Raw genomic sequence first — 17,372 nt, forward strand, 5'->3', positions numbered from 1 at the left:
AGTGATTATTAAAAAAGCGAAGTTGTTATATAGGACTTTGGAAACTGCTTTATAATAATGGAGTTATTACATAATTGGAATAAGGAACAGTAACTATGCCTTGTGTACAGTAGTTACAAAACTCAGCTCATTGCAATGCAATTCAAATGCATTGACCAAAGTATTATGTATGCTAATAAAATGTTGCTCAAAACGTAATGAGATTTTTATTAAAACAGGCACAAGGACAGTTAAATGTTAAATGTTAATGAGAATGCTAAAAGTAACAAAATATGGCTATTATGTTTTGAAAGGAAACTAAATATCCCAAAACTGCCTTCTGCTTATTTTTTTAAAAGTAGTCACTTTCTGAGATCTGTATTTAAATCATTTTAAAAAGTAGTCATTTTTGAGGATCTGTTTTCAAATAGATGAGGTCACCGCCAAAGTAACTTTTTGTTCCCCTTCCACAAAGCCGTTAAAACAGGTCTGCTGCACATCGACTCGAGTCCAAATCATTTGGTCATAATGAGGATTGAGGCATTTCCAGGGTTTCAAGAAAAAAATGTATCCATGACTGAAACGTAAGTCCATCTCAGGCAAACTTTTTGGCTCGAGGGCAACATTGGGAGGGTCGCACAGATTTTTTTACGACAGATTTCTTTGTCAGAATTTATTTGCGGGCCAGAAAAATGGCAATTATTTGAAAACATATAGGGCCGTTATAATTTCTCCAAACTTTCTAGTTTTAGATGTTCAAGTGTGGCTGGAGCTTTAAAAATAAATAATAATAATAATAGAAAATACAATTGTTTACTAAAACCCTCATGCGTCATCCATATTACAGAAATCCGTTGCAGTGATGGAGAACTTTAACCTCTGAGCTTATATTTGGGTTCGGTCCATCTCACCTTAAATAGAGGCACTGCATGAAGTGGCTGCTCTCCCATACACACCAAGTCTACACCGATACCTGGCAAAGGAAAACAAATGTCAGAAAAGTCACTTTCGTCCTATCACCTAATAGCAAATCATTTATGAGCATCAACAATGTACAGTGCTTTCGGAAAGTATTCAGACCCCTTGACTCATTCCACATTTTGTTAGGTTACAGCCTTGTTCTAAAATTGATTACATGTTTTTTCTTTCATTAATCTACATCCAATATCCCATAATGACAAAGCAAAAGCAGGTTTTTAATACATTTTCACAAATTTATTTAAAAAAATAAAAAACAGAAATATCACATTTACATAAGTAGTCAGACCCTTTACTCAGTACTTTGTGGAAGCACCTTTGGCATCAATTACAGCAACGAATCTTCTTGGGTATGACGCTACAAGCCAGGCACACCTTTATTTGGGGAGTTTCTCCCATTCTTCTCTGCAGACCCTCTCAAGCTCTGTCAGGTTGGTTGGGGAGCGTCGCTGCACAGCTATTTTCGGGTCTCTCCAGAGATGTTTGATCAGGTTCAAGTCCGGCCACTGGCTGGGCCACTCAAGGACATTCAGAAACTTGTCCTAAAGCCACTCCTGCATTGTCTTGGCTGTGTGCTTAGGGTCATTGTCCTGTTGGAAGGTGAACCTTCAGCCCATTCTAAGGTCCTGAGCACTCTGGAGCAGGTTTTCAACAAGGATCTCTGTAATTTGCTCCTTTCATCTTTTCCTCGATCCTGACTAGTCTCTCAGTCCCTGCCTCTGAAAAACACCCCCACAGCCTGATGCTGCCACCACTATGCTTCACCATGGGGATGGTGTCAGGTTTCCTCCAGACGTGACGCTTGGCATTCAGGCCAAAGAGTTGAATCTTGGTTTCATCAGACCGGAGAATCTTGTTTCTTATGGTCTGAGAGTCCTTTAGGTGCCTTTTGGCAAACTCCAAGCGGGCTGTCATGTGCCTTTTACTGAGGAGTGGCTTCCGTCTGGCCACTCTACCATAAAGAACTGTGTTCTTGGGGACCTTCAATGCTGCAGAAATGCTTTGGTACCTGAGCCTAGACACAATCCTGTCTCGGAGCTTAGTTTTTGCTCTGACATGCACTGTCAATTGTGGGACCTTATATAGACAGGTGTGTGCCTTCCCAAATCATGTCCAATCAATTCAATTTACCACAGATGGACTCCAATCAAGTTGTAGAAACATCTCAAGGATGATCAATGGAAACAGGATGCACCTGGGCTCAATTTCGAGTAGCATAGCAAAGGGTCTGAATACTTACGTAAATACGTTTGTGTGTTGTTTTTTTTCGTCGTATAAATTAGCAAAACACTTCCAAACCTGTTTTCACTTTGTCATTATGGGGTATTGTGTGTAGATTGCTGAGGATTAAAATAAGGCTGTAACATAGCGAAGTGTGGAAAAAGTTAAGGGATCTGAATACTTTCCGAAGGCACTGCATATGACTGTTCATCCTATTACTGTTGTTATAACTACCCACCATTGTCAATCATGCGCTGCTTGGTTAGGATCATGAGCAGTCGGTCCACTTCAAACACGCCCACCCCCGGGGTGATGACCACAGACATCTGACCGGTGCGGTCAAAGTTGCGGTTGATGTAGTGCTTGTCAAAGACTGTAAAAGGCACAGGACCGTATTTTTGAAAGTCATAAGGAGACAAGATAATATGTGGCTCAATATGAACACTGAGAATCACACAAAATAATGAGTAGATGACGCACTCACCGTTGAAAGACAGGTTAATGGCCTCAAGGTAATTCCCCTGAGCAGCAGTAGAGTTATGGCCGGAGGGGAAACCAACTATCACAAAAATAACCACATGTACACAAGTAAACATACATAATATGTTAACGTTCAAGTGCCCTGCTCATGACGTTAAATGTACAAAGTTGTGTCTGATTCATTACCCGCTTCTTTTAGCCGCACCAAGACAGGATACTGGATGAAGAGCTTCTTGATGGTGACCAGTAGAGAGGTCCACTCATCACGTCTCTCAGTCTGAGCCACTACCCTACAGAGACACAACACAAGAGAAACACCATGAGTCAGTCAGACCGTTGACAGAGGAGGAAAAAAGTTCCAACTGGTAACTAAAACTAGAAATAAGTAGACATACAAAAACGGACATTGTGAAAATATAATTGAAATAGACAATGAGGCTGGAAGACAGTAAACCTATAGAAATCTTCATAGAAACGGCCCTCGTGGTCCTGTCTGATGGAACCTCTCAATATCTCAGGAAACTCCTCTACAGAAGATGGGAAGAAAAACAGAACATTTAATCTAATAATAGCTAGCATGTGATATTCCTGATGTCTCATGAAAACAGAAATAAAAGGGCTCACCCAAGGTTTTAGCGTTGTAGAAAGTACGTGAGAAAAGCACCACTGTCACTTCATGGCTGCAATACCTCTCCTGAAAAAGTCAACAAAATCTCACTCGGATAAATACCTTTAGAACGGCATTGTTTAATGCAGGGGTGGGCAATTCCAGTCCTCGGGGGCCTGATTGGTGTCACAGTTTTGCCCCAGTCCCAGCTAACACACCCAACTCCAATAATCACCTAACCATGATCTTCAGTTTAAAATGCAATTTTATTAAATCAGCTGTGTTTGCTAGGGATGGAGAACAAGTGTGACACCAATCAGGCCCTTGAGGACTGGAGTTGCCCACTCCTGGTTTAATGCCTAGAAATGTGTTGATTAAGTTTAATTAATGGTTTAAGCATTGCAAGTGTAACACAGAACGTAAGTCACAAACCTTCCATTTGGCAAAAAGATCAGACAAAAAACCACTGACTGCTTTCTCAAAGTAGAGATCCCCTGAAAACAAATGAAAACTTTATTTTCCTCCTCATTGACAAACTACAGGGCTCACTGCTCAATGCCAATCTCTGTAAACCACCCACTCACTCACTCAAGACAGAAGAAACACAGCCTCAATCTCACACACTCAACAATACCAACACCTGATAACCTGGGATAGAAGAGAAACTAACCGTAGATATCAAAGTCCCACATTTCACAGCTCATCTGGATGAAGATGTACACCATGGCAGAGGTCGACCTGAACACCACCTGCATTAAACACCACAAATATGAAAGGCACTCTATCGTAGGGAGACTGGAGAACATATTTAGTAACTACATACAGTGTCCTGCAATATCTTAATAGACAGTTACTTTTGAAAGTGACATTGCTTACCCTGGTGTCTTCACTGATGTAGCCACAAGTGACCTTCTCTCCTTTCACCCATAACTCACTGGCCTGTGCTCTGAGGGTAACAGAGACAGGATACAACGTAAGGGACAGTAAGGGACATAATAACATAAAACATATTTACACATGAAATAACATATTTATTATTATTAATATGTTAAGAATGGTATTGCATACCTGATCCCTGCAAATTCCACTTTCTGGGTCACATAAGCACAGGTACTCACCTAAGATAAATAGAATGTTAATGAAGTTCTAATAGGCACAGATTCAAGAAGTAGGCTACCTTAACAAAACACCAACAGCATATACAGGGGTATTCAAACAGACTCCCTCTCACCAGACTCTTCTTCAGTCGCCACATGTCTCCCCTTCCAATGTATTGGTCTTTGAACGTGAGCTCTACGAGGTCCAGAGTTACATCCTAACACAGAAATCCATATACAGCATGAGCTCGCTTTAAAAATCAGCTTGAATACTGTAATTCAATCAAATACTATTGGAAATATGATTAATAGAAAAAACACCTTTGGATCCACAATGTTTACAACGACATCCTGGTATGCCCGGAGTTTGAAGGCTTGCGCCACCGTCTGGTCCACACTGATTGTCTCTGGAGGAGAGGATGAATGCATTGTATTCAGGCTACAGATTTACTGATGAGCGTTCCTTGTGCATGTCATTTACAATCAAATGGGATATTGATCAGTTCACTAGCTAGGTTCTATAGGGGCTTCCTCTAAATCTGGAGGAAATGTGTCATGCTTTACCTTTCTGGAGGTCTTCTTTGAGACTCTTCACCTGCAGCAAGAGAGGGCTGTTGGAAAATGAGGAGAATCTATCATAACTTTGGACCAACATATAGACCCAGGCAAAAGATAACTTCTTGGCATGCATCCTCACCTGTATTCATCTGTGGGGTGTGCAATCTCAATTATGTCCCCAAGGGAAACTTGAGGGAACACCTTGGGGTTCACCACAAGCTCATCATCTGTGTATGAGGGGTTATTGTCAACGACAAAACAGCATTAATTTCACCCAACACATGATAAAACACTGTGAACCGTTTTACACCGTCACTGAAAGGAATTCACTCACCACTGCCTCCAAAGCCTTTCTTGTGCACCACAAGTTTGTATGTTTTATTCTTCATGATGAACAAGCTAAAGAAGGCACACCGAATGCATGTTACCAAGAACACATGTTATATAACCTTTCGGTTACACCCAACTCTATCAATCCGAAGAAACGAGAAGTTTTGTAGACACAAATAACACCCTTTTAGTAACACAGAGCTCCACGCATGGGACACCACTGACTTGACGGTCTCGTGATGGTGGCTGCTACAGCTAACTTGTAACTTGCTAAAAGCTCACATCTACCTGGAAACACAACGTGAGACAATGCACACAAAAGTTGGATGAAGTTCAGACTTGCCTTTACAACGCATTAATATGAAAAATAGGTTAAACGTTATTGAAATTAGACGTGTCGTATATTGTTGTTTTTACTGCACAGCGAGGGTTTAACTTCCTGCAAAACATGGAGTATAACCGCCCACAGATTATAAAGTCATTCAACGATTGGTTTATTGTCAGTTGTTGACGCTAGCTGATTGGGTGTTCGCAATACAGCGTACCAAGTGGTACTGGCTACTGGGAGTGCGTTCGTAAATTCACTCCGCCCATCTAGTCCGTCTTCAGAGCACTCTCGTTTTAGTGTGGCAGAGTGTAGAATGATGAATTTACGAACGCTCAACACCGATTGAATACGACCGGTGTCGGTAAACGTCATTAAATTGTTGCAGCACAGTTACAGTCACCAACTCTCTGGATAACATGAAACAGCCTAAACCACTTCTGCACGGGAGAGTAAAATGGTCAGAGTGAATTATTCTCTCATTTGTGTCTTGAAGTAGCTAGCCAATGTTAGCTTTGTTGCTTGACTGCCATTGTGAGGTTAGAACGCTCGGATCAACCTTACTCCTCGACTAGTGTCCAGTATGCGCTCTGAATGCTCCGAATTTACCAACGGACAATCTGACAACGCTCTGGATTTACGAACACCCGCTCTCTGGCACTCCATAATTAATTTACGAGCACACTGTTGGTGTGCTTAATTTTAATTCCCGTGCACTTTAGCACATATTATTTATATTAACCACATACTCTAGTGTTCGCTCTAACAATGGAAATACGTTTCTTCAACAACGGAAGGCAGTATGGAGGCAAGACCATTCTAGACAATGTAAATGTAGACAATGTGAGGACAGATACTCTTGTGCAAAACTGTTTCCACTCTAGTTACCACAGCCAAAAGTTATACTTGGCTATATCGTAAATATTTATGGCAACACAAAATCACATTTTTTATTTTAATTCAAGGTTAGGGGCAGGCATAAGTTTACCAGTGTGGTTAAGGTTATGTTTAAAATCATATTTTAAGAAGAGAAACTATAGAAATAGGCGGGAGTTATGACTTTGTGGCTGTGATAACCAATGACGAGATGGCACAACTCCTATATAACGTGTTTTTTCGTCTTATATCAATACGCTCGTAACAACCTAATCATTAGGAAACTTCTATTTGGTCAAATAAGCCATTCATTTTTTTGTTAACCAAATTCGACACTCTCATAGACCTCCATTAAAAAAAACGCCACAATTACGCCACTTTCTGGAGAAGACAGATTTTGGACAGTTATCGCTTTCACTTCCTCTGTGACTCTAGTCTCCATTGGCCAGGGATGGGGACTCAATTTACTGTTGCGAGGTAGAATAGTAGAATACACCATATGTAATTTTGAAATTTGTTTGTGCGTCAACAGTTTTTCTCTTCAGTCACTGATAGTCACTCAATTAGCCCATGGCAGCTAAACATTTATAGATTGGTAAATTAGCCAGCTATCTAAACTTGTAGTAATCAAGGTCGAATTAGAGCCCCCATTGATTTGTTAGTCAGTTTCACTCTCTCCACCCTATGGCATAATATGTAGAATAGCAGGAAATTTGCTGTAAAACTGCATATTTCGTCTCTGCCCCATGGCAAATGAGTATAATTGCACTAAATTAAACATACAACTTCAAAATGTGCATGAAATTAGTTATAAAGTTGCTAATTCTTCTCTCCGCCCCATGGCAAAATGTGTGGAATTGCAGCAAAATAGCTTTAAAACAGCAACATCTTCTCCACACCCCATGGCAAAAGTGTAGAATTTACACAACATTTTTTTTATCTATCTGGGGGGCAACTACGGCCCCTCGTGATGACTTCAGATTATTTGTGGCCTCCACCAACATCAAAGTTGCCCATCCCTGCCCTGTGCGGACGTGTTTCCTCCAATGGTTGCTTCCTACAACACTGGGCGGATACGATTATGCCCAACCGCGGGACACCGGTCTATGACCCATTACGTCAGCGGGCGAAAGCAGGGAGGGAGGAGCGCCCTTCTCAAATCGAACAGTATTATGTGCCTGTCGGCCATTTTGTCAACAAGGCATCATGATTTCATCGTCCAGAAAGATACATCTCTTTTCCATAAAATAAATGTTAGAATTGTCTGACTATTTTTCATTGGTAATGGCAGATAGTGTTGTTTATCAAAAGCAATCCCTTGGGAAAACACAGAACCCTAGTAATTACTACACAAGCTTAATTACGTCACTTTTGTTTTGAGCAGACTTCGCCGTGGGCTTTGAGCAGGGCACCTGGCTTAGGTCTGGGAGGCAAGCCCGGTTCAAAATGGAATGCAATCAACATTCATCCGGTGCAAAATCCACCTACATGTGCTCCCGAGATCCCCCCGGGGTGGGGGTTCGATTAGTCTCACCCGGGCACCCATGTAGGCATGTTTTGCACTGGCTGAAAGTTGATGGCATTTGATTTGAAACCGGGCTGCCACCCTAACATGAGCCAGGTGCCGGGTGATGTGACATAATTAAGCATGTGTAGTAATGAGCAGGATTCACATGCAAAAGTGATGGCTTTTGATAAAAACGGTTATCTGCCTTTCCAATGAAAACTAGTTTGAAAATTCTCACATTTATTTTATGGAAAAGAGATGTTATATGTTTCTGGATGATGGCTTTTTGACAACATGATCGAGTGGCGCAGATTACAGTTCCATATAAGAAGGGCGCTCCTCCCTCCCCGCTTTCTAACCCCCTCACTGGTGGAGTTCAATTGGCATGGCCTGGGTCAGTGGAAATGTCCCTTAAGGACCAATGGAGTGGTCTAAAATGACCCACACTCCACCTACCGGGGCACCAGGCCATGCAAAACGACCCCGATCATTGTTCCAGCCATAAAGATCCTCATTCCTAATTATATGGTTCCAGCATACACTTCTGTTTGGGATTTCTTAGACTAATAGCAGCAGTTTGGGCTCCTGAGTGGCGCAGCAGTCTAAGGGACTGCATCTCAGTGCTAGAGGCGTCACTACAGACCCTGGTTCGATTCCAGGCTGTATCACAACTGGCCATGATTGGGAGTCCCATAGGGCGGTGCACAATTGGCCCAGTGTCGTCCGGTGTTAGTGTTTGGCCGGGGTAGGCCGTCATTGTAAAGAAGAATTTGTTCTTAACTGACTTGCCTAGTTAAATAAAGGTTAAATATATATATTTTCTAACAGTGATGTCCTACTATTCTGCTAATGAATAAGATATTTAACCTCAAGTAATCATACAATAAAAGGTTTCTAGTGTGACAGGGTAGGAACCATTTTGGGGACCATGCTGTCTTAAGCAATTGTTTTGTGTGTGGTCAAATTTGTTCATAAGGTATGCTTGTTTCTCTGTATCAGTGTTTGTTTATTCAAATTGTACAGAATATGTATCCCTTAACAAGTTATGCAGTAATGTCTTGTTTGCAGTTCATTTTTTGTTTTTGGAGAGATGTTGATGGGGGTACAAGCAGTATATTGAACCCTAGCTACAGAATTGTAACGGGATATATGATGCTCCATATCGCCAGTGCTTGACTCGGGCAGGAGTTCACCGAAACCGAGTACCAGCACCTCAAATGTTCTCCTGCTGGAGCTCCTGTTCCTCTTATAGAATATTAGCAGAAAATTATTATGGAGCTCCTGCAGCTAAATGTAAACAGTACCGGCATCCAAAATGAGTTCCAGCACCTATTTTAGTCCAAGTCAAGCACTGCATATCGCTATACAGCTTTGCACAGAAGGAACCTGTGCTTGGCGATACTTTCTTCATTCTCAATTTAGAAGAAATGTGTAACTTATCAATAGTTTATAACTGTCTGTGTCCAGTTGCATGTGGTCCTTCCAAAACCAGAGAAAATTCAGAATGATATTAAATCCACTTTTTGCACAGAGTGATAAGTTCCCTAGCCAATTTAGCTGTCAGACATCTTACATTTCCCAACATCTTTCTTCTTTGATGACGTTTAAGACTGTTTGGCATCTAATAAATGTTTCATTACTGCCACCTACTAGACTGGAGTATAACTCCCTTATACATTGCTTGAAAAAAACATGGGGAAAAAAAGAAAGAAATCAACAAATACCCTACCATCGACCCTACACTTACTGAAAACCCACCAGCCTACTCCACTATGTCCTTCACAACATCTTTGCAGGAACAGGAAGTTTTCATGCGCTGCGGCCAAGGCCAAATTAAGAAGTAGATGACAGCTCGACCAAAACAAAGATCTACACACATGCAAGAGGCAAAACATGGATTTAATATAATTCTGAATTGTGTCTGGTTTTTGGAGAACCACCTGCAACTGGACACGGACATTTATAAGATACACTTTTCTTTCTGAATGGAGATAGAAGAAAGTATCCCTGAGCACAGGGTTAGTTGAACAGCATCACATATCTTGTTACACAATGTTGTAGCTTATTGAACCTGTCCTCCATTGAGGTGATTCTTTAAATTCACGCATTTGTATTTCTTGAATTTACTGTTTGTGTAAATGCAGTGGCTAACTGTTCTTTCTTGCTGAATTGTTTTGTCACTGTTTTTGGTCAGTTGTGAACTCGGTCAGTAACTAGCTCTGTAGCACTTTACTAAGTTAGAGTCATCCAGTGAAAGGAACTGAGATATTTAGATGTCATGAAGACCCATACAAAAATATGAAACTTTATTTTGATTAGGGGTAATGTCATCACCATCCAGCTCTGTCTCTGTGCAGAAACAATTCTGCCTAGGAACGAGGTTAGCAGTAATAACAAAAATACGCAATCAAATTATTGTAAAAGTATCTGCAGAATGTTAGGGCTACACAATACATAATGATAATACAGTATATTACATAAACTATCAAACCACTTCTACAAATGAGTCTGAAATGCACCCTAATTTCCAAAATTCGACAAAATACTGAATTCATAAAATACTTTACAATGCATATAATAAAGGTCATTGATGACCGGGTTAAAATCAAGGAAGTTGATACATTACATCCCAAAATGGCAGTACTAAATGATGATTATAAAGGCTGTAGACACGTGTGTGTCCACGTATGAATGATACCAGTGAAGACTGAGAAAAAGAGGCACATGTCAGTCACAGCTCTTTCCACTTTTAAAATCCACTATTTCAATATCTTTCTACACATCTCACTCTCCTGCCTTCTCTTGACTCCTACTTCAAGTCCTCTTCTCTTTTCTCAGCAGCAATTCGTATTCACTGCTCTGGACTGGGGCTCCTCCAGGTTGGCTCTGTCAGATTCTAAAGGGAAAGATACCAAGAACATAAATACAGAGTATTGCAATTTCCAACCTCAATTCAAGTCCATCTGAGAGATGAGCAACTGACAACATATTTATTCCCAATGCTTTAAATATACATTCACTATTTTCCTCTCTATATATTTCCCTCCACCTACACTCTCTGACCCAAACCCCTCTGTTGTCCTTTGAGTTGTCTCTTACTAATGCTGTCTCCTCCTCCTATTCGAGTGGAGGTGATCCCTTTCTCCATGTCCTTCAGTACAGAGTCTTCAAAGGCCAGAGATGCCACCCGGAAGAAGAACCCCTGCACGTTCTCCCCTACAGTCACACCGATAGTGAGTGTCATTATCATATCATCAAAATGCTTATTTACAGTAACAAGACCAGCAGCTGCATTGATTGCACATGGCCCAGACACACTCCATACAGTGAAACAGCTTAACCTCTGATTACACAATAAGCACATTGCACACCTGGAGACCATCAGAATGTAATTATCCTGTGGTCTCTAAAACCACAGCTATTATTGTGTGTATTAGGTCATTGTTGGGGGATTGTTAGATTACTTGTTAGATATTACTGCACTATCGGAACTAGAAGCACAAGCATTTCGCTACACTCGCATAAACATCTGCTAATCATGTGTATGTAACCAATAACATTTGATTTGATATGCTATCGTCAACATGAACATCGCAATGAAGTCATGGTGTCATGTTATAATAGGGGTTTTTGCGCCGGTCTGTACCTGTCTTGGCCGAAACAGACCAAAACTCAGCTTTCATTTTAGTTGCTATCTTGATGGCGTCTCTCTCAGTCCTCTGGCGCTCCTCTGGAGCCTTGGGCACAGAGAGAGAAAATATAAATTAATTGTATTTGAAAGCATAGAAAGGAGCCAAAAGACAGAGCTAATGGATATGGTTCTTCATTACGGATGTGGGGGGGGAGCATATTATACACCTATGTGTGCCCATCTACAATATCTATCTATCTGCCAAGAACCATGTCCATGTTTGTGCACTCACAAGTAGGTCACTCTTGGTTCCGACCAGGAAAACAGAACAGGAGCCAGGTTCATTCTCCCTCATGGCCTCATCTAACCACTGCCTGTGAGAGATAGAGACATTTCATTTGAGAGGACATTTTACTTTGATTGTTCTGATTTATCTTTGTGCTCGCTCTTGATTTCATATTATATTAAATAAACCTACCATGAGTGCTCCAAGCTCTTAATGTCTGCCATGTCAAATACTGTGATTATCACTGTAATAAAAACACAGAGGCTTGGATACAGCAACAGTGAACTCCTCAGGGTTTCCCTAGTCTACAATGGCTGCTTTTTACACAGGCAGTAAAAATCTGATCTTTTTTATTTTTTATTTTACTAATTAGTATTTTGACCAATCATATCAGATTTTTTCAGAGCTGCGAAACTAGTGAAAAAAAGATCAGAATCTGGCTCCCTGTGTAAACGCAGCCAAAGGCATCTCATTGGCTGTCTCTATCTTACCCTGAGCTCCTCTGTAGTATGCTGAAGCGATGCATTTGAATTTTTCCTGGCCAGCTGTGTCCCAGCTATGTAAGAGAAGGAGAAGGGGGGGGGGAATCACCTTTGAATACAAGTAAAGAATCACAAGTTTCTAATAAAATAATAAAGCACATATTCAAACAAACCAGAGCATGACCCTCACTCACATCTGAAGGGAGAATGGAGCTCCTGAGAGCTCAAACCTCTCAATCTCAAAGTCCACACCTATGGTAGCCTTGTAGTCTCTGTCAAATACATCTTTGCAGAACCTGAAAATGCAGAACAGAATACACAAACATGTTAGAAGGCTGTTTACCACCTAAAAGGAACATGATATAGCAGCCAGGTCGCAAGCCGAATACTTTACCGGTTTATTAGGCAGGTCTTGCCCACATTAAGGTCACCAACAACCACTGCTTTGGACATCTTCAGTCTGTCCCATCTTCAAAGGAAATATAGAACAGCTAAATCCAGTGTTGCTTTTCCAGATAAATCCAATACCAATCAATAAGTGAATCAGTCAGACATTAATCAATCAATACATCTAACCAGGCAACTCACCCCTGATGCCTGTCAGTTCTTTCTTTGCAGGCAGCCTTGGCCTGGGCATCCCAATCCTCCTTAATCTGCAGACAGGCCTGTGGAGTATAACACTGGAAACAACAGTCGCTTCAACGTTAATAACAGACATCACTCTCTGATGTACAATCACACAGAAGCGTTTAAATGCATTGTTTGGTATCTGTAATGAAAACAATAATGCAGCACTGATGTTTATTTTGTTATGAGCTTCCATCTGACAGACTGAAGGCATTTTTAATGGTGTGTCATGAAAATACCAGCTGTCTACAAAGTCTTGCTGTTCCAGTGATTCCTGCTGACATTACTGTAAAAGCTCTTCTCATATCCAGGCTTGAAAAATGTCACTCAAACTCCCCTGAACTTTTAATTTAATCTACTTTTGAAACGGCACCAGGAGACTGTGGGGGGAAATAGCTAAATCCTTGCGTATTAGGACCACAGTATGTGTGCAACATCCTTTGAAGCTTTTACAGCCCTGGCAATTTACATCTTCACTACTTATTTGACGAGACCATTTAAAATACATAAAATGTTACATCAGGATACATACATTGAGGATACATATACAAAAAAAGTCAAGACATTTGTTTCTATTGTGGTCCTATATTATCTACTCAGAATACTGTCCTGACCAAGGAGAGTTTAGGTGTCACTGCATGCTGTTAGAACGTATGAGTTGGGCCTACTCAGCAACAGCTGACAGAGAGGCTTCATTGGGTACAGTAGGTTACTAGACGACATTAACTTTATTAGTGCTGTTTTCAGAAATAGCCAGCCCTGTGATCACACACACTCAGACAACTGTAAGCCCCTGTGTGGATGTCATACGGTTTCAATAACATCAACCACATACTTTTGACCCCTCCATTCCAACCTGTTTTGAATGACAGCACTTGTGACTTTTAACAAACGGTACACCAGAGCCACTAAAACATTATGATAGGTTTGAGTTGATCCAAATGGCTAGCAGGCTGGTAGCAGGTTGCTGGTGTGTGCTCAGGTACCTTTGGGAACTTGGATATGACCCGGTCTCTGCTCACAGGTGGTGGGAAGTGCATCATCCCGTTCCTCATCTCCTGCATTTTGGTAAGGCTGTGTGGGTGGTCTGCCTGTGAACTAGAATCCTGGCCATGACCAGGGCAATGTACTGATTAGCTATATTAATTCCCATGCCATAAGTGTGCAGGCTCCTGTGAAGGGTGCACCCCCTTCTCTAAAACACTGCAGTATGATGTGTGAATAACCATACTGGAGTGTTTTAGAGAAGGGGATTCACATTCATTATTATGTAGGCCGTGCACAAATTAGGCTTCAGCGGCCTAAGGTTTAAACTCCAGTGTCCATATAATATTTAGATAGCCTACATAAAGCTCTGAAGATGACTCAACGATAACATTTCTCGGATGAACAAAAAAGGGGTGTTCAGCGACAGTGATAATAAAAAAACACTATGAAGTGTGGAGAATCTAGACTTGTGTGTGCAAGTACTGCGGTGGAAACTAGCTATGATGACTGTTTACTCTTCTATATTCTAGAACACAAAGTGGCTACGCTACAATATAGCAGGACGCAATGAGACGGCAACATTTGGCCAATGAAAGTATCCGCAACATAGTACCGTGTACATTGAAATCAATAATGATGTGTAAACTACTCACGGATTCTTGTCAACTGTTCCTTCGTTGCTGCTAAAAAAATCGTTCACTTGAATCTCGAGCTGCAAGCATCAGATCTACCCCTCATCTCCATGACAACTACCTTTCAGTGCCCTACGGGGATATTTGTCATGTGATAAAAGCATGGCAGCCAGGCAGAAACGGGTAAATTCAACGATTGTTAGGCTATTAACATGTATCGAGTGGAATGTGTCCATTCTAACAAACATGTTTTGGATGTTCCAGTAGCTGGAATCATGTAGAATTCTAAATTACGTTAGGTCAATGCGGGTATGCTGCTCCTGTGAAAACAAGGGCCGTGTGCAGCTAGCTGCAGTCTATTCCATCTATTCGCATTGATGAGAAATCCTGGCAAGTACACTAAAGAAACTGAAGTATGTGTTTGATTTTGTTGCTAGTATTATGCACTTCCTGTAGTAAGAATAATGGTCTATCTCTTTCTCCCCCCTCTTCTCTCGTCAGCATGTTTGAACACACAAGCTCTCAAAACGACACAGAGAACAAATGTAATTGATCGTTTTAGACCTCCAGGTGACTGCAGATGAAACTGTCTGTGAGAAGGCAGTTAATAAGACCAATCATTGAAATGATCCATAGCTCTGAGAGGTTTAATTTCCCTCTCTCATTAAGAATGTATTGGCTCATCAGCTGGAAGAGTCTCAGTGGGGAGACATGTAGAGGCCACTCACTGCTAAGCACTTTTTCTAAGTGGGCACAGGTAGGCAATTATCTGGCTGGTGGGGGGTGGGCAATGTTACATACATTTATTAAATAATATCCCACCTCTGTTCTCAGACAGGTGTCTTCTCAGTATGCCGTGAACTGCTGCAAGTTCCATTCTCGCCACTGGGAGGCAGCAGACTTCTAGATACAGAGCCACCCATGCATACTGCTGGCTGTGTCATGCAAAACAGGTTTGATTTTACCCCACTTACTACCTACATTTACATTTAAGTCATTTAGCAGACGCTCTTATCCAGAGCGACTTACAAATTATCTTATTATTATAAAGGATTTTCCAACTGTCACGTAGGTCCCAGGCCTGGAGCCTTAACAGGATCTGTGCCAAAATGTTGTCAGTGCCAAGTAATGTCCTCATGTCCACTAACCAAATGCATGTGGGACAATAGCTCCCTTTCACCCAAGGTGTAATTCCATTTCATCACTGATCAATAATGATGGACTGTAAGGCAGTGTATGAGGTTTAATTGCACCCCTCACCTCCCGAACATTAATGCTATCCTGTTGCAAGGCCATTTGGGTCTATCAGGTACTATCAGTGACAGACAGGACAGACAGGTGGCAGATAGGCAATTTAGTAGAGGACAATATCACACCATCTGGAAAATGACTTTTCAATCGACATTCATGTGTCCCCTCTGCTTTTCAGCATAGAACTTGGGCCTGTTATTGTGTTTGTTTCATGCAAATATTGTGTATGTTTAACACCTCTGTTGGCAAATGGCATTTTCAGTCATTTTCTATTTCTACTGCACTTTACTGTGATCATTTGAGCACAGAGCCTTTTGAGGTGTCTGTCATAAGCTGCAAATTGCACAGAAATCTATATAAATCTAGTTGTGATCCCATGGAGTTCCAACAACAAGATACAAAGCATATAAAAGATATGAAGCCATTTGCTTTTCAACACCAGTAGATGCCTTAAGAGCATTTCTAGTGGAAAAACACAAAGCATGCTCCAGAAACATTGCTCTAGACTCTCAAATGTTATAATTCCTAACCATTTGTGAGTGCAAAACGTGTTTCCATGTGTGGCTGCTCGGTTTGTTCCGCATTGTTTCCACTTTGCCCACCAACAACATTGTGAACATTCATACTATAGATGGTCAGTCTGCTGTGGATACCACAGTAGTTCTTGCCTTTGCAATGGGATCTACTGTAAGACATATTGAGTTTAAAAAATATATATATTTCCTTGATGGATGGATAATATTGAACATTGACGGTCCTGTCTGTTTGTTCTCCATACACTTTCAATTATATACCCATAACCACCTCTCCTATCATCCAGTAACTCAAATGTTTTCTGTAGGAGAGAGTGGGGTAAGTTGAGCCACCCTTGTTTCTAGGAAACCATACCGAAAATTTGTAATTTGACCAAATGTTTAGGAAGAGGCCGTCATTTCATGGAGTCTGTGAAGGAAGAAACCACATGGAAAAAGTGGTAAGCAAGTCAAGGTGGGGAAAAAAAAAAAAAAAAAAATCCACCAAGTCAAATAAATGTTTTGTGTTGGTCTGTTTAAGCTTCAATATGAGGTCCTGAACCTAGAATGAAAGTGCATCCTTGTAGTTGTGTGGGCTAATATAGTCAAAATGTTTGCCTTTGTGTAAGTTGAGCCAATGGTTGAGCCAATAGCAAGTTGATCAAATTGAAGTGTTTTCTTCTCAGACTTGTTGCTGGGATATGAGATAACAACAGGGCCTAGCCTATGTTAAAAGTGTACAAAATAGTACAAAGTCGTTGTTAGGTGTTAAATATGTTTAAAATGCTTAAAAGACAAAAAAAAGCTATTGTGATAGTATTCAATTGTGTTTGGGAAATAAAGATACACATGCTTTAAAAAAGGTTGTGGTAATATTTCATTCAATACATACATTTGTAGGCAGCTTAACTTATCCAATAGTAAGTTGTACCAAGAGACCACTTTTTGGGGGGCAAGCTATGTTTTCAAAACTGTGATGTGTAAATAAATTCAGAATATTTTCTGG

The 17,372-nt window shown here is 40.9% G+C and overlaps 2 protein-coding genes across 6 annotated transcripts in view; both read right to left on the reverse strand.

Annotated features, from left to right (window-relative positions):
• Positions 1-5,697, reverse strand: part of depdc5 (DEP domain containing 5, GATOR1 subcomplex subunit) — a 32,709-nt gene extending 27,012 nt beyond the window's left edge. For 3 of the 5 annotated variants that reach the window (XM_029653407.2, XM_029653390.2, XM_029653400.2), the window contains exons 1-15: positions 5,255-5,696; positions 5,060-5,147; positions 4,927-4,973; positions 4,684-4,769; positions 4,497-4,580; positions 4,334-4,383; positions 4,142-4,211; positions 3,936-4,014; positions 3,698-3,759; positions 3,283-3,352; positions 3,113-3,185; positions 2,845-2,948; positions 2,663-2,737; positions 2,417-2,551; positions 891-952 (exon numbers count right to left, since the gene is read on the reverse strand). In XM_029653407.2, the coding sequence (XP_029509267.1) occupies positions 891-952; positions 2,417-2,551; positions 2,663-2,737; positions 2,845-2,948; positions 3,113-3,185; positions 3,283-3,352; positions 3,698-3,759; positions 3,936-4,014; positions 4,142-4,211; positions 4,334-4,383; positions 4,497-4,580; positions 4,684-4,769; positions 4,927-4,973; positions 5,060-5,147; positions 5,255-5,309 (1,140 nt within the window). In that variant the 5' untranslated portion in view covers positions 5,310-5,696. Of the gene's footprint in view, positions 1-890; positions 953-2,416; positions 2,552-2,662; positions 2,738-2,844; positions 2,949-3,112; positions 3,186-3,282; positions 3,353-3,697; positions 3,760-3,935; positions 4,015-4,141; positions 4,212-4,333; positions 4,384-4,496; positions 4,581-4,683; positions 4,770-4,926; positions 4,974-5,059; positions 5,148-5,254 lie in introns of all 5 variants that reach the window. The other 2 variants (XM_029653385.2, XM_029653398.2) reach the window with 2 other exon arrangements.
• A 4,535-nt stretch (positions 5,698-10,232) lies between these two features.
• On the reverse strand, positions 10,233-15,522 carry rab36 (RAB36, member RAS oncogene family). The gene is made up of 11 exons (XM_029653427.2): positions 14,625-15,522; positions 13,971-14,090; positions 12,946-13,037; positions 12,752-12,826; positions 12,552-12,653; positions 12,367-12,431; positions 12,068-12,119; positions 11,882-11,963; positions 11,605-11,695; positions 11,058-11,174; positions 10,233-10,854 (listed from the first exon to the last, which is right to left on the reverse strand). The coding sequence occupies exons 2-11, from the start codon at positions 14,046-14,048 to the stop codon at positions 10,793-10,795; spliced, it is 816 nt and encodes a 271-aa protein (XP_029509287.1). The 5' UTR covers positions 14,049-14,090; positions 14,625-15,522; the 3' UTR covers positions 10,233-10,792.
• Positions 15,523-17,372: the final 1,850 nt, after the last annotated feature.

This window comes from Oncorhynchus nerka, linkage group LG4, assembly GCF_034236695.1.
Source record: "Oncorhynchus nerka isolate Pitt River linkage group LG4, Oner_Uvic_2.0, whole genome shotgun sequence".
In the NCBI taxonomy this organism is placed as follows: Eukaryota; Metazoa; Chordata; class Actinopteri; order Salmoniformes; family Salmonidae; genus Oncorhynchus; species Oncorhynchus nerka.